This window comes from Pan troglodytes, chromosome 15 (genome assembly GCF_028858775.2).
Source record: "Pan troglodytes isolate AG18354 chromosome 15, NHGRI_mPanTro3-v2.0_pri, whole genome shotgun sequence".
Lineage (NCBI taxonomy): Eukaryota > Metazoa > Chordata > Mammalia > Primates > Hominidae > Pan > Pan troglodytes.
Window position 1 is genome coordinate 71,906,879 of NC_072413.2, and position 23,965 is coordinate 71,930,843.

The 23,965-nt window shown below is 45.3% G+C and overlaps 3 protein-coding genes across 44 annotated transcripts in view; 1 reads left to right on the plus strand and 2 right to left on the minus strand.

The window, feature by feature from the left end:
• FAM161B (FAM161 centrosomal protein B) overlaps window positions 1–2,246 on the minus strand; it is a 16,080-nt gene extending 13,834 nt beyond the window's left edge. Inside the window, 1 exon segment of the mRNA XM_522902.7 lies at window positions 1,922–2,246. Within this exon segment, the coding sequence (XP_522902.4) occupies window positions 1,922–2,164 (243 nt within the window). The 5' untranslated portion in view covers window positions 2,165–2,246.
• Window positions 2,027–15,059, plus strand: COQ6 (coenzyme Q6, monooxygenase). Of its 17 annotated transcripts, none has more exons than XM_063793687.1 (12): window positions 2,174–2,237; window positions 5,368–5,502; window positions 7,364–7,422; window positions 7,723–7,846; window positions 10,069–10,199; window positions 10,893–11,000; window positions 11,084–11,248; window positions 11,336–11,443; window positions 13,129–13,331; window positions 13,411–13,526; window positions 13,693–13,859; window positions 14,917–15,059. In XM_063793687.1, the coding sequence occupies exons 3-12, from the start codon at window positions 7,393–7,395 to the stop codon at window positions 14,944–14,946; spliced, it is 1,182 nt and encodes a 393-aa protein (XP_063649757.1). In that variant the 5' UTR covers window positions 2,174–2,237; window positions 5,368–5,502; window positions 7,364–7,392; the 3' UTR covers window positions 14,947–15,059. The 17 variants fall into 17 exon arrangements, with proteins under 17 accessions (XP_063649752.1, XP_063649755.1, XP_063649757.1 ...); XM_063793688.1 differs by lacking the exon at window positions 2,174–2,237 and adding an exon at window positions 2,251–2,545 and having other exon boundaries at window positions 11,084–11,146; XM_063793686.1 differs by lacking the exon at window positions 2,174–2,237 and adding an exon at window positions 2,269–2,545.
• ENTPD5 (ectonucleoside triphosphate diphosphohydrolase 5 (inactive)) overlaps window positions 13,399–23,965 on the minus strand; it is a 58,233-nt gene continuing 47,666 nt past the window's right edge. For 12 of the 26 annotated variants that reach the window (XM_054666689.2, XM_063793694.1, XM_054666692.2 and 9 more), the window contains 3 exons: window positions 23,795–23,851; window positions 21,949–22,064; window positions 15,177–18,957 (listed from right to left, as the gene is read on the minus strand). In XM_054666689.2, coding sequence (XP_054522664.1) covers window positions 18,871–18,957; window positions 21,949–22,064; window positions 23,795–23,851 — 260 coding nt within the window. In that variant the 3' untranslated portion in view covers window positions 15,177–18,870. Of the gene's footprint in view, window positions 13,507–15,176; window positions 18,958–20,911; window positions 21,226–21,948; window positions 22,065–23,794; window positions 23,852–23,965 lie in introns of those variants that run through there. The other 14 variants (XM_016926406.4, XM_054666687.2, XM_054666685.2 and 11 more) reach the window with 4 other exon arrangements.

The window sequence follows — 23,965 nt, forward strand, 5'->3', positions numbered from 1 at the left end:
TCTGGGACTACAGCACGCACCATCACACCTGGCTAATTTTTGTATTTTTTGTAGAGATGGGGTTTCACCATGCTTCCCAGGCTGGTCTCCAACACCTGAGCTCAAATGATCCGCCTGCCTTGGCCTCCCAAAGTGCTGGGATTACAGGCGTGAGCCATTGGGCCCCGCCCAACGGCAATTCTTATTCAAAAGGTGAGAAGAATAAAGTAGGGTGGGTAAGTAATTGATCAGTAAGCCTTTTGGAAGAAGGGGTGTTAGTAATTTTGCACCTATGTTATGGCCCTGAGAGAAACACTGTTTCCTGATGCTCTTGCCGTTGGCATTATCTATGCCTATGACAGTCTGAGTTATACTTTCTCAGTCCTGGGCTGATTTTTATTTTTCATTGTGGAGGAATTTTGAATTGACACTTGATTGATGAGGAGCCAGGCTTACTAAAATCCAGGGTAAGAGTCAGAGATATGTATGCACCCTAGCCCTGGCTCTGCTACAGTGTGTGATCTTGGGCACGTTTTTTCTTTTCTTTTAAAGACAACTTTATTAAGATATAATTTCTATACAATATATTCACTTATTTAAAGTGTACAATTCAGTGGTTTTAGTATATACACAGAGTTGTGCAACTACCATCACAATTTTAGAACACCTTCATCGCCCTTAAAAGAAATGCCATACGCTTTAGTAGTCACTCCCTATTTCCCCTAACCCTCCACACCCCACCCCACCAGCCCTAAGCAACTGCCAATCTACTTTTTGTCTTTAATAATTTGGGGTCCACCAGGTGCACTGGCTCACGCCTGTAATCCCAGCACTTTGGGAGGCCTTGGCTGGTGGATCACTGGAGGCACGTGCCACCACACCTGGCTAATTTTTTTTTTTTTTTGAGACGGAGTCTCGCTCTGACGCCAGGCTAGAGTGCAGTGGTGCAATCTTGGCTCACTGCAACCTCCACCTCCCGGGTTCAAGTGATTCTCCTGCCTCAGCCTCCCGAGTAGCTAGGACTACAGGCGCGCACCACCATGCCCAGATAATTTTTTGTATTTTTTTGTTTGTTTGTTTTTGTTTTTGAGACAGAGTTTTGCTCTTGTTGCCCAGGCTGGAGTGCAATGGCACAATCTCGGCTCACCGCAAGCTCCACCTCCCAGGTTCAAGCAATTCTCTTGCCTCAGCCTCCCGAGTAGCTGGGATTACAGGCATGTGCCACCACGTCCAGCTAATTTTGTATTTTTTTAAGTAGAGACAGGGTTTCTCCATGTTGGTCAGGCTGGTCTTGAACTCCTGACCTCAGGTCCCAAAGTGCTGCATTACAGGAGTAAGCCACCGCACCCGGCCAATTTTTGTATTTTTAGTAGAGACGGGGTTTTGCCATGGAAACCAGCCTGGTCTCGATCTCTTGACCTCATGATCCGCTTTCCTTGGTCTCCCAAAGTGCTGGGATTACAGGCGTGAGCCACCGCGCCTGGCCAATTTTTTTTTTTTTTTTTAAATTTTTAGACGGAGTTTCACCATGTTGGCCAGGCTGGTCTCGAACTCCTGACCTCAGGTGATCCACCCGCCTCGGCCTCCCAAAGTGCTGGGATTACAGGCGTGAACCACCACGCCCGGCCAAATTTGGGGAGCAATTTTCTTAATCTCTTTGTGCCTCAGTTTTCTCTTCTACAAAAATGAGACGACAATTGTACTACTGGTCATAGAGTACTAAGAGGATAAGCGAAAACTGAGTGACATTGCCTATGAAGAGCCTCGTATAAAGTCCGAGAGGTTCAGGTCTCTAAGTCAGAGTCCGCCTCCTGGTCCCTAAACGCTCATTTTAATCCCACGCCCCTCCGTGACACGCCCCTGCTGTCTGTCTCCAAGGCAACGCCGAACAGTTTCCTCTCTGGGATTCCTTTCCCGGGGGCAGTCTCTTTTCTCTCCTCACCTGACGGCTCCCCTCCGCGCCTCCGGGGGCTCCCTCAGGCCTCCCCACGGTCATTTCAGCTGGACAGAGGCAGCAGAGACAGTGACAGCGATAGTGGCAGCAGCGGCGGCAACGAGAGCTATGCGGAGCCAGGGTCCACCCCTTTCTAGCTTTGGCGTCTGGTTGGCTTCCAGGGCAGCCTCCGATCCATCCCGCCCGAGGAGGCAAGGTTCGTTTTCCGATTGGCCTATTTTCTCGGCGCATTTTATTTCCGGTTCTGAGGACGCCGCGGAAGCGGGACCGGATTGGAGTGCTCTGCTCCGGACGCACTACGTAGGTGGGTCTGCGGGAGTTCTGAGTGCGACGGCGCAGGTCTGCACCATGGCGGCCCGGCTTGTGAGCCGATGCGGGGCTGTGCGTGCAGCTCCCCACAGCGGCCCGCTGGCGTCCTGCCGCAGGTGGTCCGGCGCCTCAACAGACACCGTGTATGACGTGGTGGTGTCGGGTGGAGGCCTGGTGGGCGCTGCCATGGCCTGTGCCTTGGGTAAGCCCCTCTCCAGGCTACTAGTGGCCGGAAACCGGGCCGCGGAGCACGATGAGAGCCGTGAGAGCCCTAGCACGACTTGCCCAAAGACAATTTCTCAGGTCTCGCGACGCTTCTCCCCTGCCCTCCTAGAGGAACCCCAGGGCACGCCGGAATGCGTGTGGTCCTTCAGGGTCCATTAGGGTCAAAAGTGGGAGGGGCGTTCAGAGTCTGTTCTACTCATGGGAAAACAGGCCTTCCCGGGGTTATTTATAAATGAGAGTTCCAGTTTCTCCAGATCCTGGACAGTACTTGTCATTGTCTTTTTGTTTATAGACATTCTAGTGGGTGTAAGTAAAGTGGGATCTCCAGGTTTTGACTTGTATTTCCCTAATGATTAATGATGTTGAATATCCTTTCATATGTTTATTGGTCATTTGTATATCTTCTTTGGAGAAATGCCTATTTAGACCCTTTGCCCGGTTTTTAATTGAGCAGTTTGTCTCTTGAATACTGTGGTAAGAGTTATTTTTATTTTTTGAGACAGGGTCTTCCGCTGTGCCCAGGCTGCAGTGCAGTGGCACGATCACGGTTCACTGTAGCCTCAACCTCCCTGGCTCAATTGATCCTCCTGCCCCTGCCTCCCAAATAGCTGGGACTGCAGGCATGCGCCACCACTCGGCTGATTTTTGTATTTTTTTTGTAGAGACGAGGTCTCACTATGTTGCCCAGGCTGGTCTGGAACTCCTGGGCTCAAGCAATCCACCTGCCTCAGCCTCCCAAAGTGCTGGGATTACCGGCATAAGCAACCCTGCCTGGCCGTTATTTTGTTTATTCTGTATAAGTCCCTTATCTGATAAATGACTTGCAAATATTTTCTTCCATTTTGTAGTCTTTTCACTTTTTTTTTTCCCTGAGATGGAGTTTCGCTCTTGTTGCCCAGGATGGAGTACAATGGCATGATCTCAGCTCACTGCAACCTCTGGGATTACAGGCTTGTGCCACCACACCTGGCTAATTTTTGTATTTTTAGTAGAGACGGGGTTTCACCATATTGGCCAGGCTGGTCTCGAACTCCTGATCTCGTGATCCACCTGCCCCTTCCTCCCAAAGTGCTGGGATTACAGGCATGAATCACCATGCTCGGCCCATTATGAGATTTTTTTTGTGTGATTTTTTTTTTTTTTTTTTAGCTCATCAGCTATCATTAATATTAGTGTTTTTTTATATGTGACCCAAGACAATTCTTCCATTGTGGCCTGGGGAAGCCAAAAGATTGGACACCCTGATCTAAGGGCAGCTGTTCCACCCTATGATGCTCATCTCACAAGATACACAAAATTTAACTTAAAGCAGATCATAGACTTCTGTAACAGGGTGGTTCTCATGGCTGCTTGGGAGGCTGAGGCAGGAGAATCGCTTGAAACTGGAAGGGGGAGGTTGCAGTGAGCTGAGATCGCGCCACTGCACTCCAGCCTGGGCAACAAGAGTGATACTCGATATCTCAAAAAAAAAAAAAAAAAAAAAAAAGAAGATAGTGTCCTTTACAGAGCATGCTCTACAGAGCATGTCCCTGTGCCCCATCCTCCACAGCAAAAGCTGCCAAGCTTTTGTCTGTATGGCTGGAGCTAACTTTTTTTTTTTTTTTTTGAGACAGAGTCTCTGCTCTGTCACCCAGGCTGGAGTGCAGTGGCAGGATCCCAGCTCACTGCAACCTCTGCCTCCCAGGTTCCAGTGATTCTCCTGCCTCAGCCTTCTGAGGAGCTGGGACCACAGGCGCCCGCCATCACACCTGGCTAATTTTTGTGTTTTTAGTAGAGATGGGGTTTCACCATGTTGCCCACGCTGGTCTTGAACTCCTGAGCTCAACTGATCCATCACCTCAGTCTCCCAAAGTGCTGGGATTATAGGTGTGACCCACTGTGCCTGACCTTTCTTTCTTTTCTTTTCTTTTTTGTAGTTTTTGAGACAGGGTTTTGCTCTGTCCCCCAGGTAGGAGTGCAGTTGCACAAACATGGCTCAGGCGTGCCACCATGCCTGGCTAGTTAAAAAAATTTTTTTTTTGTAGAGACAGGGTCTCGCCATGTTGCCCAGGCTGGTCTTGAATTCCTAGGCTTGAGCAATCCTCCCACCTCGGCCTCCCAAAATGCTGAGATTACAGGCGTTAGCCACCATGCCTGGCTCACGTTTTCTTTTATAAACTCTAATTCTTTCTTTTTGAGACAGAATTTTGCTCTTGTTGCCCTGGCTGGAGTGCAGTGGTGCAATCTCCTCCTCCCAGGATCAAGCGATTCTCCTGCCTCAGCCTCCCAAGTAGCTGGGATTACAGGTGCCCGCCATCACACCTGGCTAATTTTTTTGTATTTTTAGTAGAGACGGGTTTCACCATGTTGGCCAGGCTGGTGTTGAACTCCTGACCTCAGGTGATCTGTCCACCTCGGCCTTCAAAGTGCTGGGATTACAGGTGTGAGCCACCGCACCGGCCTTTATAAACTCTAATTCTTTATTCTTGGTTTAATCTTGAGACTGCATTGAATTTTGCTTGTTTATTCCACTTTTTCTTTTGAACAGGAGTTGTAATTTTTAGTGACTTAATACTCTGGAGATTGAAAAGAACTGGTGTTTAAATACTATAGTCTAACTTTTTTACTTCATTTTTCCTTTCTAGGGCATTCTGTTTGCTAGTTAGGTGTTTGCCATTATCTGCTTCTTGGCACGTGGCATGTAGTGGTCTTTGGAGAAGTCTTAACAGTTGTAGGCAGGGTGGTTCTCATAGCTAAAATGGTGGTATATGTTATTGCTTAGGACTCTGCATGGTATAGTGTTTATGTTCTCTGTAAGAAATTCATATTCTAAGGTTTAAGTGGTTACTCTGTTGTTTCTCTTGGTAATGGGAAAGGAAATTCTTGATTTTCCTAAGATGATATAAATTTTTTTTTTTAAGGATATGATATTCACTTTCATGACAAGAAAATCCTGTTGCTCGAAGCAGGTCCAAAGAAAGTACTGGAGAAATTGTCAGAAACTTACAGCAACAGGGTCAGCTCCATTTCCCCTGGCTCTGCAACGCTTCTCAGTAGTGAGTAGAAGATCCTCCTTCAAAGATCCAATCTCCTTTCCTACTTAGCTCTCTAGTGTATCCCATGGGGCAGAGTCATCAGAGCATCTGACAAGGAGGGAGCTCACTGAGGTGGGTGGAGAGAGGGGGTGGGATTGGTAGTCTAGGGCAGAGTTGAAGATGTGGACCCCTGCAGTTGCTACTGCCTCAACTCCCTGTCTGAGGAATGCATCCTTGAGGCATGTGGGTCCATCATGTTGACTTCACTTGTGATGTTGTGTCATTATGAATTGGTGGAACTGAAATCATATGAACTAATCATGAACATTCACTTTGAATAGCAGTGCTCTCTTCATCCTGAGTCAAGCCCTCTAGCAAGCTAGGGAGCTTACACGTGAAATTCCCTTGGGGTGCAGATGAATAATGTGTGCACATGGAACCAGTTAGCAAATTGTCATTAGGTCTGCTAGATGTTTCCCTCAGACCATCCTGTCTGAAACCACCCCATCTCAAATTGAACTCTTCCATCACTTTCTAGCCCCTTTCCCTGCTCTATTTTTCTTCATAATGCTTACTACTACCTGGCATTATATTATGTGTTTGTTTTTTATTGTCCATCTCTCCAATTAGAATGTTAACTGCAGAAGGCCAGGGACTTTGTCCATTGGTTTCCCACTTTACTGTATTTGGCACATAGTCGGTGCTCAGTAAATATTTCCTCAATGAATAAATCTGTTCAGTGCTATGAAGAGCTAAAAAATAGAACATAGGCCAGGCACAGTCATGGGTACCTATAGTCCTGGCCACTTGGAAGGCTGAGATGGGAGGATTGCTTGAGCCCAGGAGTTTAAGTCTAGCGTGGGCAACATACCAAGACCTTGTATCTTGAAAAAGAAAAAACAAATGGTTTCAAGTTACTAGAAATTCTTTGTAAAAATAATTTTTCAAAAATTGTCTTTAGGAGGTTTATAACTTCAGTAGGATGATGAAGAAAAAGAACAATATGGATTTGGGGCCGGGTGCGGTGGCTCACGCCTGTAATCCCAGCACTTTGGGAGGCTGAGGCAGGCGGATCACAGGGTCAGGCGATTGAGATCATCCTGGCTAACACGGTGAAACCCCGTCTCTACTAAAAATACAAAAAAATAAGCCGGGCATGGCGGCGGATGCCTGTAGTCCCAGCTGCTGCGGAGGCTGAGGCAGTAGAATAGGGTGAACCCGGGAGGCAGAGCTTGCAGTGAGCCGAGATCCCGCCACTGCACTCCAGCCTGGGCTACAGAGCGAGAGTCCGTCTCAAAAAAAAAAAAAAAAAAAAAAAAAAAAAAAATACATGGATTTGGTTTTCGTTTTTAATTTCCCCTACTTTATGTGATCATGGAAGCTGAGTCTTTTTTTTTTTTTTGAGACGGAGTCTCGCTCTGTCGCCCAGGCTGGAGTGCAGTGGCACGATCTCGGCTCACTGCAAGCTCCGCCTCCCGGGTTCAGGCCATTCTCCTACCTCAGCCTCCAGAGTAGCTGGGACTACAGGCGCCCGCCACCACGCCCAGCTGATTTTTTGTATTTTTTAGTGAAGATGAGGTTTCACGGTGTTAGCCAGGATGGTCTCTATCTCCTGATCTCATGATCCGCCCGCCTCGGTCTCCCAAAGTGCTGGGATTACAGGCATGAGCCACCGCGCCCGGCAGAAGCTGGGTCTTTTTTCATGCTATGCAACCTGGAACTGGGGAACAGAGTAGCTTAGGTACTAACATCAAACAAGATAGAAGTGGAGAGTATTATTTAAGAACACTGAAAACAACCTCTTACGTAACAGGATGGAGGGACAAGGGGGAGCCCAGGTCCTTGTGAAGTCACTCTGGTCTATAGATCCTTTCTTTTGTAGGTTTTGGTGCCTGGGACCATATCTGCAACATGAGATACAGAGCCTTTCGGCGAATGCAGGTGCCCCTTTATCTTTTCAATTTTGTCAAGATGTCTTGGTCTGTCTTGTGTTAAGATATTGGAGTCCACTTTCTCCAAGTGTTCTGTGAATGTAGGAGGAATCAGACAAGGTTCACATTCAGTCCGAGGAAGTGGGGAGAAGCATTCCCAGGAGAATTTTCTTCTCATTTTATATTTTCCTACCACAGAGGCTGACAAATTGTGATTTTCTGCTCTGTCACTTGGGAAAGCAATATTGTTTCTGATTGGAGTGATGTTTCCCTCTTGGTTTTAATGCAGACTTTCCTTTTGTGTTTCCAGGTGTGGGACGCCTGCTCAGAGGCCCTGATAATGTTTGATAAGGATAATTTAGATGACATGGGCTATATCGTGGAGAATGATGTCATCATGCATGCTCTCACTAAGCAGTTGGAGGCTGTGTCTGGTGAGGCCCCCATCTTCCATCTTGCATTCATTGGGAAGTGAACTGCTTAGGACTTACTGGAAGAAAGGATCTCTTTTACAATATTCAGTGTCCACCATAAAGAAATCCTCTGATGGCCGGGTGCGGTGGCTCACGCCTGTAATCCCAGCACTTTTGGAGGCTAAGGCGGGCGGATCACGAGGTCAGGAGATGGAGACCATCCTGGCTAACATGGTGAAACCCTGTCTCTACTAAAAATACAAAGAAACAATTAGCCGGGCATGGTGGCGGGCGCCTATAGACCCAGCTACTCGGGAGGCTGAGGCAGGAGAATGGCGTGAACCCAGGAGGTGGAGCTTGCAGTGAGCCGAGATCACGCCACTGCACTCCAGCCTGGGCGACAGAGCAAGACTCCGTCTCAAAAAAAAAAAAAAAATTCCTCTGATGATTATTTCACGGTGCTGGATACTTAGAAGTGGAATTGCTGGGTCATATAATAATTCTATGTTTAATATTTTCAGAAGCTGCCAAACTTTTCTGAAGAGGCTATACAATTTCACTTTCCCACCAGTCTATAAGGGTTCCAGTTTCTCCACATCCTCACCAACGCTTATTTTCCTTCTGTAAAAAAAAAACCGTAGCCATCCTGTTGAGAGTGAAGTGGTATCTCATTGTAGTAGTGGTTGCATTTCCTTAATAACTAATGATGCTGAGTATCTTTTCATGTCCTTACTGGCCATTTGTGTATCCACTTTGGAGAAATGTCTGTTCAAAATATTTTGCCTGTTTTTAAATTGGATTATTTGTTTTTGAGTTATAGGAGTTCTTTATATATTTTAAATATAAATTTATCAGTTGTGCGGTTTGCAAATATCTTAATGTTCTAGAGAGAGAAAAATTGGAAGTAACTTAAATGCTTTTTGATATTGGATAGTAGTTCATGCAGTGAACCATGATGTAGCTTTTAAAGATAATTTGAATCTAAAATTTAATAACTTATAAATTTGTTCCATAATATATTGGGTCATATGATCACACTTGTGTGTGCATGTACATGCATAGGAAATTGTCTGGAAAGTCATACACCAAAGCTGTAATTGCAGTTGTCTCTGAGTAGTTTAAGGGTGATTTTTCTCCACTTGAACCTTTCTTTGTTGTCCAGACTTCTACAGCGAGCTTATTATTATTATTATTATTATTTTTTTTTTGGAGATGGAGTCTCGCTCTGTCGCCCAGGCTGGAGTGCAGTGGCACAATCTCGGCTCACTGCAAGCTCGGCCTCCCAGGTTCACACCATTCTCCTGCTTCAGCCTCTGGAGTAGCTGGGACTATAGGCGCCTGCCACCGTGCCCAGCTAATTATTTGTATTTTTAGTAGAGATGGGGTTTCACCATGGTCTCAATCTCCTGACCTCGTGATCCACCCACCTCAGCCTCCCAAAGTGCTGGGATTACAGGCGTAAGCCACTGTGCTGGCCCTCTATTATTTAAATCGCTTTGTTGACAGTATGACTGACTGACATACAAAAAGCTGTAAATGATGTATATACAGGCTGATGTTTTTGGAGATAGTGTTTTGTTTTGTTTTGAGACAAGGTCTTGCTTTGTCCTCCCTGGCTGGGGTGCAGTGGCTTAAGCAATCCTCTCACCTCAGCCTCCTGACTAACTGGGACGACAGGTGTGCACCATCACGCCTGGTTAATTTTTTGTAAAGATGGGGTTTTACCATGTTGCTCAGGCTGGTCTTGAACTCCTGGGCTCAAGTGATCCTCCTGCCTCAGCCTCCCTAAGTTCTAGGATTACGAGCATGAGCCACCCGTGCCTGGCCATAGAGCGTATTGTTTTTATGACCAGAAAAATAAAATGATTTCCAGCTGGAAGAAAATCTTTTGTAGTCTAGGATTTGTTTCAGCCTATGGTATTCCCAGCCTGTCTACTGTAAAAGCAAACACGGGCTCATTTAAGCGTAGAGTGAAAATGGAGGCGCAGAAGCATGTGGACAGTAAGAAAGAGTGCCTCTGACAGAGTTCACTGAGAACTTCAATGTCTTTTTTTGACATTGAGTTATCTCTGTGGCTTCTGTCATTTATTAGCTCAGACCACAGCATTAATTACTGATTTTTTTAATCTTAAATGACAAGACACTGCTGTCCTGGGACCTTGCTTTAGGTTTAGTTATGGCTTTTTCCTCAGCCTATGTGGCCCACCTTTCTAATTTTTTTTCCTCTCTTTTGACCTCCCCAGACCGAGTGACGGTTCTCTACAGGAGCAAAGCCATTCGCTATACCTGGCCTTGTCCATTTCCTATGGCCGACTCCAGCCCTTGGGTTCATATCACCCTAGGTGATGGCAGCACCTTCCAGACCAAATTGTTGGTAGTTGAAGATTGTTATTTTGCTAGGGGTCTTGTATATCTACATCTTATCCTAGATTCTAGGGACTCTGGTTTTAGATTTAAGCCATAGTTTAATTTTAGGCAAAACTTTTGGTTATGAGGACCAGTACCTATTCAGGCCAGCTCAAGTGGAGATGGTCTCATCGTAAATCCTGTACAGGGAGCAATCTCATGGGCCGTCTTAGGTTGTGAAATAACAGATAGCTGGGCCTCACAGGACAGGCACCAGAGTGTCGGGAATGGAGGCTGTTCTTTCCCTCTGAGGAGTCTGTGGTCATTGATCTCTTGCCTCTCATTTTTCTCCTTTCTGCTCACAAGCTTCCCTTTTTGCATGGCAGCCATTCCTAACCCTACATCAGAACTATTCAGCTCCAGTGCGTGCCCCATACTGAAACTTTCCTTATTGCTCTCTAGTTCAAATATCAGGAGGGCCTGGCTGAGTTTAACTCATGGCTGGCACCTGTTCAGTCATGTCCAGCTTTGGCTCTTTTGGCTGAGGCTGATGTGACAGTGCAGGGGCTCCACCTCTAGGGGCTGTGAGTGAAGCAGGCCTGATGGAATTATCCTGCCACACAACAATCAGAGCTGGAGGAAACTTTAGGGGGCAGAGAAAAACTTCTGAAGCAGTTTATGAAGAGGCTGGAAGACTTAGCAGGCTCATGTGTCCATGCAGATAGGTGCAGATGGTCACAACTCCGGAGTACGGCAGGCTGTTGGAATCCAGAATGTGAGCTGGAACTATGACCAGTCTGCTGTTGTGGCTACTCTGCATTTATCAGAGGTAAGATCCTGAGCTGCCATCTGGGGACTTTATTCATAGGCACTAGGTACTTCACAGAGAAACTCTTCTCCTCTCTGTTGCAGGCCACAGAAAACAACGTAGCCTGGCAGAGATTTCTTCCCTCTGGGCCTATTGCTCTGCTCCCGGTAAGAGGTCCTTCTGGCCAGTCCGCCTACATGCATGCAGCCTTTCCTCTTCACTTTCTCTCAGCCTTTTTCTGGTTTCAAGGGAATCTGCCCAGGCTGTTTGTAAGTTCCCTTTTTGTCTTTTTATGCTTGAGAGTTTCCAAGTGCAGCAGAGTCTTAGCCGTTGGTATTGGTGTTCTTTTGACACAGCTCTCAGACACCTTGAGTTCCTTGGTTTGGTCCACGTCCCATGAACATGCAGCAGAGCTAGTTACCATGGATGAGGAAAAATTTGTGGATGCCGTTAACTCTGCCTTTGTGAGTATCAATTTACCCAGCTGATGATGTGTTGCAGGGGGAGATACAGAAAGGTGTTTTTTTTTTTTTTTTTGAAACGGAGCCTTGCCAGGGTGGAGCGCAGTGGCACGATCTTGGCTCACTGTGCAATCTCCGCCTCCCGGGTTCAAGCGATTCTCCTGCCTCAGCCTCCCAAGTAGCTGGGACTACAGGCACGTGCCACCACGCCCAGCTAATTTTTGTATTTTTAGTAGAAATGAGGTTTCACCATGTTGGCCAGGCTGGTCTCAAACTCCTGACCTCAAGTGATCTGCCTGCCTTGGCCTCCCAAAGTGCTGGGATTACAGGCGTGAGCCACTGCACCCAGCCAGAAAGGTGGTTTTGAGTCAGGAAAAAGGAGTAACCAGTCAGCTGTCCCTTTGTACTTTGTAACTATAATGCTTGGTCTGGATTATGTGGAGGAGTGTATACACGGAAATGCAAAACAATAGAAATAATAAATAATAACCTTTTGAGGGTTGTGGGCTGCTGTTAGGCTGACTGAAACAGCTGCCTGGGTGGTGGTTAGCATTGGCCTTTTTTTGAAGCTGTAACACTTGGATTATTTTGAACAGTTCTACTAGGTTGCAGCTACCTGAACCTTTCAAGCCTGATTCATTGGAAGTATTCCTAGGGAAAGGCCGAGCGAATTTCAGCATGGGGCTTAAGAGTAAGCTTAGTAGATAGATGTGGGTTCAAAAATGAACAGGTTCTACCTGTTCATTTCCTGGAAAATGTAAATAGTATCACTAACTGCTCAGGATTGAATAAAGACTTTCAAAATGAGAGAACTTTTGTAAAATCCATGGAACATCTTTAGTACATTGTAGGTGCTCAACAAATACTAATAATTCTGGAGTAGACACAGCCTTTGGATAATATGGGTACCAGTATTACTTTTGGAGCCTAAATGACACTCAAAGCCTGCTACCTTCACACCAAAGACTCCACTGCTGTGTAGTAGCAACAAGAATAAAGGGAACTGAACATACTGAAATGGATTCCGAGATAAATGGTGAACACTACCCTACTCTGGGCCATTTAGTATATATTCCTGGCACAGGTCTAGGTCCTCTGCAGTGCAGTCATTCACCATTAATTGTCCTTTCTATGTAGCAGGCTCTGGAGATACTGAGAACAGTCTCCGCTTTCAGGAAGTTCATAGTCAAGTAAGGAAGACCGTAAATGACAATCTCCGTACAGTGATAGAAGTATGCATAGGATGCTGTGGAAGCATACAGGGGGGAAACACAGAGAAAGACTGGAGGAGTTAAAAAGAGGCGACGTCTTCTGGATGCTCTGAGATGTTATCCTAATGAAATAGAGACGGGCATTCTAAGCAGAGGAGAGTCATGGAGGTAGAAGGATACTGTGTGATGAGCTATACTGTGGCTGGTGCGTGGTTATTGAGGGTGGGGACTAGTGAAAGGTGAAGCTCAGAAGTAGGCAGGGGCCAGCTCATGTACAGTTTGGCTAGATCTTAAAACCTCTGGGGAGTGATGAGAAGTTGCTTTTCACTTGAGGGGCTTATCACTTGTCAAGATCAATGTAGGCAAGTTGGGTAGCATTAGCCTAAGCTTTGGTTACAAACAAGATTTCTTTATTGAATTTTTAATTCCCTGCTACTCACATTTCACCTTGTTTGTCTTGTGGCTGATGCTGCTCAGTGGAGTGATGCTGACCACACGGACTTCATCGACACAGCTGGTGCCATGCTGCAGTATGCTGTCAGCCTTCTGAAGCCCACTAAGGTCTCGGCTCGCCAGCTGCCCCCAAGCGTAGCCAGGGTGGATGCCAAAAGCCGAGTTCTGTTTCCTCTTGGGTTGGGACATGCTGCTGAGTACGTCAGGCCTCGGGTGGCGCTCATTGGGTAAGACGATAACAGAGCAGGGCCACTCCCTTCTCACTTTGCTGCCAGAGGTCACACCTGAACTCTGCTTTATTCTTAGGGATGCAGCCCACAGAGTCCATCCGCTTGCAGGACAGGGTGTCAACATGGGCTTTGGGGATATCTCCAGCTTGGCCCATCACCTCAGTACGGCAGCCTTCAATGGGAAGGACTTAGGTAAGGATTCAGGTACTATGGGGAAGTATCCAGAGGTCATATAGTTAGGCAAGATCAGGGCCCACAGTAGCAAGAGGGAGTGGACATAAAATATATCTGGTTTGCTAGGAGATGGAAGAAAACCTTATTATTGGATTAGGGATTTAATCTTTCCTCTGCCCTTCAGGTTCCATGAGCCACCTCACAGGTTATGAAACAGAAAGACAGCGTCACAACACTGCTCTTCTGGCTGCTACAGACTTACTAAAAAGGCTCTATTCTACCAGTGCCTCCCCGCTTGTGTTGCTCAGGACGTGGGGCTTGCAGGCCACAAATGCAGTGTCTCCACTCAAAGTAAGAGGTTGCTCAGAGGAATGACTTTGCAAACAGCTCTTAATTTCTTTTGCTTTTTTTTGAAACAGAGTCTTGGTCTTATCGCCCAGGATGGAGTGCAGTGGCACAATTTCCACTCACTGCAGCCTCTGCCTCCCAGGTTCAAGTGATTATCCTGCCTCAGCCTCCCAAGTAGCTGGGATTACAGGCGCCCGCCACACCTGGCTAATTTTCTTATTTTTAGTAGAGATGGGGTTTCACCATGTTGGCCAAGCTGGTCTTGAACTCCTGACCTCGTGATCCGCCTGCCTCGGCCTCCCAAAGTGCTGGGATTACAGGCGTGAGCCACTGCGGCTGGCCCACAGCTCTTAATTTCTTTGAATTAATTTTCTTGGCTGTAAAATTATTATCTTTATGTGTTTGCCTTCCCAAGGGTTACAAGCAGAAGAGTACTTGCTAGGCTTTTAGGTGTTACGGCCCACATCTAAGCAATAACTATGTATAAAAAGGGCTTAAAAATAGTGAATAGGGAGTGTGGTGGCACATGCCTGTAGTCCTAGCTATTCAGGAGACTGAGGCAAGAGGGTAATTTAAGCCTAGGAGTTTGAGGCTGCAGTGAGCTATGATCACATCATTGTTACTCAGACTGGGTGACAGAGTTAAGACCAGTCTCTTGAAAAAAAAAATGAATAGGGATTTCTAATGATGATGTTTAAGCTCCTTTTGCTGCTTGACTAGTTTCATCCCTGAGAACTTCCATTTAAAGATATGTTTTTTCTGATGGGTGCAGTGGCTCACACCTGTAATCCCAGCACTTTAGGAGGCTGGGGAGGGAGGATTGCTTGAGCCCAGGAGTTTGAGGCTGCAGTGAGCTATGATCACACCACTGCACTCCAGCCCAGTCAACAGAGTGAGACCCTGTCTCTAAAACGTGTGTATATGTATGTATATTTTTCTTTTTTTAGCTGAAATAAAACAAGGACACTTGGGAAGAATACCTACGTGATTATTATCTACAATAATTATTTTCTTCACCTTACTGTGTTAAGAGTTTCATTCACTTTTATTTTTTCTCCAGGAACAGATTATGGCCTTTGCAAGCAAATGAGTACTCCTCTCCTAAAGAAAGATTACGTTGATGAAAAAGAACATCCTGCCCAGGACCCATCATACATATTTTCAAGATCTTATTTAATTTAATAAACTTACTTTACATTAAAATTCTCTTTTTCTTCTTTGCTTAATGGGCCTGTGGCACCCAAATAATGAATGATAATTTGCTGTGAGGAGCGTATATTGGCCAGACCAAAGGAAAAAACTTCGAAGGAAGACTTACAATTTGGTTGAAAAGAGCTTTTTATTACTAAAAAACCCACAAGGTGCTGTCTCACTCATTTCCAGTTGTTAATCATTTCTAAAGAGAAAATTTACATTTTGTTTTAATGTTGGTCATAAATTTATAGTTGTTTTTTGATAGAGGTAAGAATTAGACTCGATGCATTTTTGTTAGAATTGCTGTTTAAATGTTAACATCAGAATGCAAATTAAATATAAATTGCTTTAACCTTTGTTACAGGTATACTGGACTTTCTGAAAGGAAAACCAGGTCTCATTAATGCTAGTTATTACTTTATCACAGCACCAGATTTCCATTTTATTTATGGTTCCTCTCTGGGACACCACTGTCGGTTTAATAAAACAATAAATAATTCATTGCACAGGTCCGAAGACCTCAGGAACCAGATCACAAGGGAAACCGATTAGCAGCAGAATTTGTTCATGTTTGGTGGCAGACTGGTGGCCAACTGGAGGGAGGGGAGTTTTACTGTGGGTTTTTGAAGAGGTCTCGTCACAAGACCAGAGATGCCTCTTGAAGAGATTTTTAGGTTGTGGGTTTGCTTACTCTAAAGAACATCTTGCCCAGAAGTCTGATTTGAGATGAAATGAAGAGAAACAGTCTGCTTTTGAACCAAGTAAGGTATTCTTGGGAATAATTTTTAGAGCCATGAGAAATCTATTCTTACAGGGGTGCTTTTCAGGCAAATGCAGAAAATTTAAAAGATTCTAGAACAAAAAAGTGACAATGTCACAACCTTGCTGGAATCTCAGGAAAAAGAATGAAAGATGGCAGCTGCTGTGAAAAGCTGTGTGACTCCTGGCGGAGACTGCAGGGACAAGGTCATCTTTCACAAAAAATGGAAAGGTGGCCTAGATGAGGAGGATACAGACTCTCCAGAAGTTATGCAAACAAAATCAGGCAAGACGAAGAATTTTAAGGCACACCTCCATTGGCCCACAGAGAGTGTTCTTCATATGACAATGATGTTAAACACCATCTGTCAAGTACCAGGCCATGTCCTAAGTATTTTAAATATGTTAACACATCTACAAAGAGGAAACTATTAGAATCTGTAGGACCTCTTAAGCCCAAAGGGTCTACTGCAGGCAGGATGGGCGTTACAGAAAAAAATAAAAACTCTCATTCCAGATTGCTCCTAAGATGGACAAATTGGTTACTTCTCCAGAAGGTCTAATCAAGGTTAACAAAATAGGTAAGTTCGTGGAGTTAGAATGCATCTACCCTGGAGTTCGGAGGTATTTGGGATGACCAAAGGAGTCTGCTGGACAGTATGTGTGTTTTACAAAATGGCCCCCACAGTGATTAAAGACCAGAGACTTATATCTCTGCATTTGTCAAGCTGGAACAGTCTTCAGTGAACACAGCTTACCTCTTTTAAAACTGCTGGTTTCTACTGAAGGAAACATGGATGACATTTAGTGTTCTGTGACTGGTCTGGCACCCTACTTTTGTTGACAAAGATGGGAAGGGGTCTAAAAGTCATGTCACTTATAAAGAACTTGGGAGGAACTTTTTTCAAAAGATCCAAAGATTTTGGAAGGAGAGATTAGAGCAGAACTAAGACCACTTAGAAGATAGGTAGATTTCAGCTCAATATAAGGAATTTTTTTTAACATCAGTGCAGTTCCAAATGGAATAAGCTGTTTGAACATGGCTTAGCAGAAGCTGAATGACAACCTGTTAGAAATTCTAGGGAATTCTGCACTGAGTACAACATTGGATTATTTCTTTGGGCTGTTTCCAACTCAAGATTCTGTTATTTCATTATAAGCATTTTGAGGAAGGCAGTTGGTATAAAGGTGACCTTAGTAATAAAAGTCAGTGTGAAGTCTAAAGAAATTCCACAATGAATTTAAAGACAACAAGAATTTTAGGGACAAGGATACAGAAATTTGCCTAGTAACTTGCACACAGCAGATGGTAAATATTTATTGACTCAATGGAGTAATGTTAAAAATAAGGTTTCCCATGGACTGTGTGAGGGCCAGGCATACTTAACATCCTTTGTGAGAGAGAGGATGGAAACGGAGTCTACTGTGAAAGCCACAAGTTTGGGGAAATACACTCCTGCAAAGAAGCTGGAGGTTAACAACCAAGGCAAAGGGGCCAGACCACAGGGAGATCTTCCAGGTCCAAGAGCACCGCAGGGCAGATGAGAAGCAGGGATGATTATGTTGAAAGTGCAAGATAAGGCCAGGTGCGGTGTCTCATGCCTGTAATCCCAGCACTTTGGGAAGCGGGTGGATCAACTGAGATCAGGAGTTGGAAACCAGCCTGGCCAACATGGTGAAACCCCATCTCTACTAAAAATACAAAAATTAGCCAGGAATGGTGGTGGGCACCTGTAATCCCAGCTCTTCAGGAGGCTGACAACAAGAATCGCTTGAACCTGGGGGCAGAGGTTGCAGTGAGCTGAGATTGCGCCACTCCACTCTAGCCTGAGCAACAGAGCAAGACTCCATCTCAAAAAAAAGTGCAAGATAATGAATTTGGGGTAAATAATTCACAGTCAAGAGCTCTGAGCACTTGGATTCAAAAAGAGAACATGAGGGACATTAAATATGGTTCTCCCTGGAAATGTTGGTCCACTGTACTGATGTGGGCTGAGAGAGCCAACCAAATCCAAGTGGGGTTTTGTCAGGAACGGTATTGCAAACTCTGAACTAGATAAATAATTCAAAGGATATTAGCTAAAGTGATCAGGGACCAGGACAGGAAGGTACTGTTACAAACGGAGAGAATAAAAGGGCAAACTGAAATAATAGATCCTGGAATAGCACAGACACTGACCTCTGACCACAGACCAAAAGTTAGGGCCTAGTTGTATTTCTTAGAAATACAAAGAAAACAAGTTTAGAATCATAGAAAACACTGTTAACACATTAGCCTGGGAGGTGGTACTGGCACTGAATATACACATATCCATAAAGTCGGATATGTTCATTAATCCCAGAGTTGACTGATAAAATGCTGATTAAAGCAAAGGTAGGCTATATGAGGCAGCCACACCCTCCCAAAACATGTCCCCAGAGACCGGGTGGCCTTCTTTCTTAAGGCTGTAATTTATGCACAGTTAGGAGTTACTCTCTCATCCTATTAATATTTAGGATGGCTCTCAGCTGGCTGATTGGAGCTAACACAGAATAGGATCATACAGATTCTGACATGGTCCCATTTTGTGTTGTTGAATTATACATGGAAAGCAAAACCAGGTTTTTTTTTTCTCTCTCTTTTTCAGGGGAGGTGGGTGCAGATAAGGGTGGGCAGGGCACTGTATAGGGAGGAAAAAATATTGATATTGATGGGTCTTGGGATTGCAATAAGTCAGTTTACCATTTAAGAAGAAAATTTAAATATTCAGTGGAATGAGGCACTCAAAGGGTTGAAATGCGATTTTTCTTTGGTTTCCAGGGACCTGTCCCTGGGCTCTCACTCCAAGGTTAAGTTCCAAAGCTATACTTTTTGGCTCACAGGGCTCTCTGTGATGCTCTGGTGCCAGCTGTGTACTCTTGAGTGGTTAGGCAGCAGTTCACATTAGATGTGTAAAATTAATTAAACCTAAATCTCTAGGCTCAAGTCCAGGATGTCCCCAGACTAGTTCAGAAACTAAGTGCTCTCTCCTCCCCTTAAAAAGGTGTTGGCAAATGCAGGTCTCCAAGGAAGTACGTGGCCTCAATGGGAGATGCCCAGAGACTGCAACAGGTGAAAGGTGGCCCCCAAGGCCCAGCCCGTCTCTATGTTGTTCACTTTCTTTGTGAGCTGTTGAGAAGAAAAAAAGTCTTCACCTTTTCATCCAGTTTCCAACTCTAGCAAGCACAGCTCTTGGGCAGAAAATATTGGCAAAGAATATCCACATGGGCAAACCAAGGCAAAACTGACAGAAGCCAGTCTTTGCAGGCTTCCCACTACTCTGTAACAATTTCCTTCCGGCCATGGCCCATTGGCCATTGCCCCTACACCCACCATTCTCATATCTGAACTGAATGCTTCTGGCCCAGGTTGTGGCCCATCAGGCCTTCTAGAGAGATAGTTTAGACAGACAGTATTCTGAACTCTTTCCCTAACGTTGAAACTACACAAAGTATCCCCTGCTTTATTTTCTGATTCACTAATTTCAGATAAGGCAACTTGTAATGATAATAGATGTGGCAGAAAGAGCATGGTCAGGAGGTGAGAATAGATCTAGGGGTAGGAAAGAACAAACCAAGCTTCTCAACTCCTACTATGTAAGCAAGTGCCTCTTCCTAAGCACTAATAATAACCAAACATGGGGCCAGGTGCAGTGGCTCATGCCTGTACTCCTGGCACTTTGGGAGGCCAAGGCAGGTGGATTGCTTGAGGCCAGGAGTTCAAGACCAGCCTGGGCAACATGGCAAAACCCCGTCTCTACAAAAAAATTAGCCAAGAGTGGTGGCACACACCTGTAATCCCAGCTACTCAGAGGGCTGAGGTGGGAGGGTCACTTGAACCCGGGAGGCAGAGGTTGCAGTGAATTGAGATCATGCCACTGCACTCCAGCCTGGGTGACAGAGCAAGACCCTGTCTCAAAAAAAAAAAAAAAAGAAAAGAAAAGAAAAAAAGAAACGAACAAAAAAGGCCAGGAGTGGTGGCTCATGCCTCTAATTCTAGCACTTTGGGAGGCTGAGGCGGGTGGATCACCTGAGATCAGAAGTTTGAGAATAGCCTGGCCAACATGGTGAAACCCCGCGTCTACTAAAAATACAAAATTAGCCAGGCATGGTGGCGCATGCCTGTAATCCCAGCTACTTTGGAGGCTGAGGCAGGAGAATCAGTTGAACCCGGGAGGTGGAGGTTGCAGTGAGCTGAGATTGCACCATTGCACTCCAGCCTGGGCAACAAGAGCGAAACTCGGTCTCAAAAGAAAAAGAAAAGAAAAAAATAATCAAACAGGGAACTTAAGACATTCTAAGCCAGTACGTATCTCAATTAGCTTAGTGACCTTGGGCAAAACTTTAGACCCAAATTCCTCAACTATATAAGAAGAGGATTAGATTAGTGTTTATCGGTTTATCAATTTGTTTTCTTCAGAATTTTAGGGGTTTCTTAGAAATGCTTCGAAGGAAAAAGGGAGGCCAAATGATAGAGGAGTTTCAGGCCCCCAATCTCTGCTTCAACCAGAATAGTTCCACTTTTACCAGTTTTGTATTACTGATACTCTTTTTTTTTTTTTTTTGAGACGGAGTTTCGCTCTTTGTTGCCAAGGCTGGAGTGCAATGGTATGATCTCTCCTCATTGGAACCTCTGCCTCCCAGGTTCAAGTGATTCTCCTGCCTCAGCCTCCCAAGTAGCTGGGATTACAGGCACCTGCCACCACGCCCGGCTAATTTTTGTATTTTTAGTAGAGACGGGGTTTCACCATGTTGGCTAGGCTGGTCTCGAACTCCTGACCTCAGGTGATCCGCCCGCCTCAGCCTCCCAAAGTGTTAGGATTACAGGCATGAGCCATCAGGCCCGGCTGTATTACTGATATTCTACATAAGTTTTTGTTGGATAAAGATGCTACCACCACCAAAAAAGTCTGTAAACCAGTTGATTGTTCTGTGTTGACCTGATGTAATAGAGCCTAGACACTGTGCCCAAAACTGGGGATAAATAACTTACTACAGATAAAGTAGAGCCTGCAGGTACTGAAACAGATGGAGAGAGACAGGAGGACAAAGAAAGACCTAAGATTCAAGAGGCACTAAATATACGAGGCACACATGAAATATATATGACACATTACATATGCATGAGGCATTCAGTGTTCATGAGGCCTTAAATAAGCCACTCACTGGTGACACCCTCTTGGTCTCTCATGTCCTCTGCCAAAGAAAACCCATTTTATAGGCTAATGACTGAGCTAATGCAAATGGCCATGTGTGTGTGCCCCTGGGGCCTCTCCAAATAGGGCAAGTTTGTGTGGTGGCCTCAGGCACCTTTTGTCTTTGTGCTCCCATGACCGAACTTCAGCTCTAGTATGTGTAACCACTCTATTAGCAGCAGAGACAGGCAGGACATATAAACCTAGGACAAATGGAACCCAAGATTCAGAGAGTGTGGCACTTGCATCCTGCTTGCACCCTGTCTTCTGTGTTCACCTCTCCATCTCTTTCCCCTTGCTTCTCACCCTGAGTTCTAAACTGATTTAATAAACCATGTGGGCCGGGTGCAGTGGCTCACGCCTGTAATCCCAGCACTTGGGAGTTCGAGGTGGGCGGATCACCTGAGGTCAGAAGTTCTCAGGAGTTCGAGACCAGCCTGGCCAACATAGTGAAACCCCATCTCCAATAAAAATACAAAAAAATTAGCCAGGAGTGGTGGCGCATGCCTGTAATCCCAACTACTTGGGAGGCTGAGGCAGAAGAATCGCTTGAACCCAGGAGGCGAAGGTTGCAGTGAGCTGAGATCATGCCATTGCACTCCAGCCCAGGAAACAAGAGCGAGACTCCATCTCAAAAAAATAATAATAAATAAATAAACCATGTGACTTGGCATCTTACTTTGGGCTGCTAGTCTTTCTGTTCTGTGACCTGTGCGATAGCTTGCCTGGTAATACACTCGGAGGCTACCATTGCATTGAGATAATTTCCCACATTCATGGTGCCCAGCACAGTACCCTGTCCATAGCCCAAACAAAAATACCTCATAATTTCACTTCTAGCTACTCTGATTACTGAACAAGCTCTTACTCCTTCTCAACCCCCACAAAAGAGGGCTGTTATGAGACTCTGGTGTCCTGTCTCTTACCTGTAAGACTGTGCTGTCTGCAAAGCCAAAGCCATCCTTTAACAGGGCTGTGATGTAGCTGAGATCCATGCACAGGAAAGGACTGCCTGAGGTGAAGTTTTCCAAGTTATCACACACTGAAAGAGAGAGAGTAAACAGTGGAGCTCAAGTTTGCAACTAACTGAGAGGTGTAGGATTTTCTCTTAGAAAGAAGTGGAATAGGGGCCAGGCGCGGTGGCTCACGCCTGTAATCCTAGCACTTTGGGAGGCTGAGGCGGGTGGATCACCTGAGGTCAGGAGTTTGAGACCAGCCTGGCCAACGTGGTGAAACCCCATCTCTACTAAAAATACAAAAATTAGCAGGGCGTGGTGGTGCACCGCTGTAATCCCAGCTACTCGGGAGGCTGAGGCAGGAGAATCGCTTGAACCTGGAAGGCAGAGGTTGCAGTGAGCCGAGATCTCACCACTGCACTACAGCCTGGGTGACAGAGCAAGACTCTGTCTCAGAAAAAAAAGGTAGGGGGAGAAGAAGAATAAGCAAAGCAGAAGTCTCCCTTTGGTTAATGCCTAGGCATCTCAGAGACTAGACTGCACTGACTGCCTCTGTAAGACCGCAGCTTCTGAAGAACTTGCACATCTCTGGTATGATTATCTATTCACATTTACATGGGCTCTAGTTTATTTGCTAAGTTTCTATGACCTATTGTGGGGGCTTAGTTCTAAGTCCCTTATCTATTATTAATGGTGAGGCCCAGAAGACAGGGAAATATCATTTAACCCTACTGTGGGCTACTCGATAAGATCATTTGTATTTTATTTTTTAATTTTTAAAAACTTTTTATTAATTTTTTTTTTTAGAGACAAGGTCTCATGCTGTCACCCAGGGTGGAGTGCAGTGGCATGATCACAGCTCCCTGCAGCCTCAAGCCCCTGGGTTCACACGACCCTCCTGCCTCAGCTTCCCAAGTAGCTGAGACTACAGGTCAAACCACTGTGCCTAGCTCTCTTGGTAGTTTTGATCCTCTCAAGGAAGCCTCTGTGGCTATTTACCATGTCTTTTGATGCTTAGTGTTTCATTAACGCTGATAACACTATTTCAATTTAAAAAAGAAAGCAAGAAATGTAGAAGGAAAAAAAGGTCTTCACCATTTCCCTAAAGCCCTAAAGCCTCTTTGTTTTTTTTTTTTTTTTGAGGTGGAGTCTCACTCTGTTGCTCAGGCTGGAGTGCAGTGGCACAACCTTGGCTCACTACAACCTCTGCCTCCCAGGTTCAAGCGATTCTCCTACCTCAGGCTCCCGAGTAGCTGGGATTACAGGCGCCTGCCACCTTCCTCGGCTAATTTTTGTATTTTTCGTAGAGATGGGGTTTCACCATGTTGGCCAGGCTGTCTTGAACTCCTGACCTCAGGTGATCCGCCCACCTTGGCCTCCCAAAATGCTGGGATTACAGGCGTGAGCCACCGTGCCCGGCCTCCTAAAACCTCTTGTATTCCCATATTCTTGCCCATAATTCTGTGCTGCATAAAGCTGAAAAAAAATTTATTTTTTTAGAGACAGAGGTCTCACTATGTTGCCTAAGCTGCAATGCAGTGACTATTCACAGGTGTGATTGTAGTGCACTATAACCTTGAATTTCTGGCCTCAAGCAATCCTCCCGCCCTGAGTAGCTGGGACTACAGATGTGTGCCACCATGCCTGGCTACCACCCAATGCTTTTAACTTTTAGCAAAGACTGGAAGACTCAGAAAGGAAACTAGCCTTCTGACAGGCCTTCTGAGCTGACTGAGGTGCTTTAGGTCACTTTAGGTCACTAGAGTAGGCAGGCAGTCTCACAGGCTTACCTTCAAGGGCTTCCCCTGACACTTACCTTCCCTGGCTTTTCTTTCAAAATCTTCAACTTTTAAAATACCCCCCTTTTCATAATCTGAAATAAAACAGAAGATTATCTGATATCAAAACGCCTTCAAGGAAGCATAAGGAAATTCATTCATTCATTCATTATATACACATGTACATAATGTAATCTATGCAACCTAAT

Bases quoted from the DNA above. Each gene is read 5' to 3' on its own strand.
- COQ6 (XM_063793674.1), top strand. From the start codon at position 2,282: ATGGCGGCCCGGCTTGTGAGCCGATGCGGGGCTGTGCGTGCAGCTCCC. The intron at 11,249-11,335 runs GTAAGTTCCCTT...CTTTTGACACAG, and splicing joins GGAATCTGCCCAGGCTGTTT to CTCTCAGACACCTTGAGTTC. The intron at 13,332-13,410 runs GTAAGACGATAA...CTTTATTCTTAG, and splicing joins CCTCGGGTGGCGCTCATTGG to GGATGCAGCCCACAGAGTCC.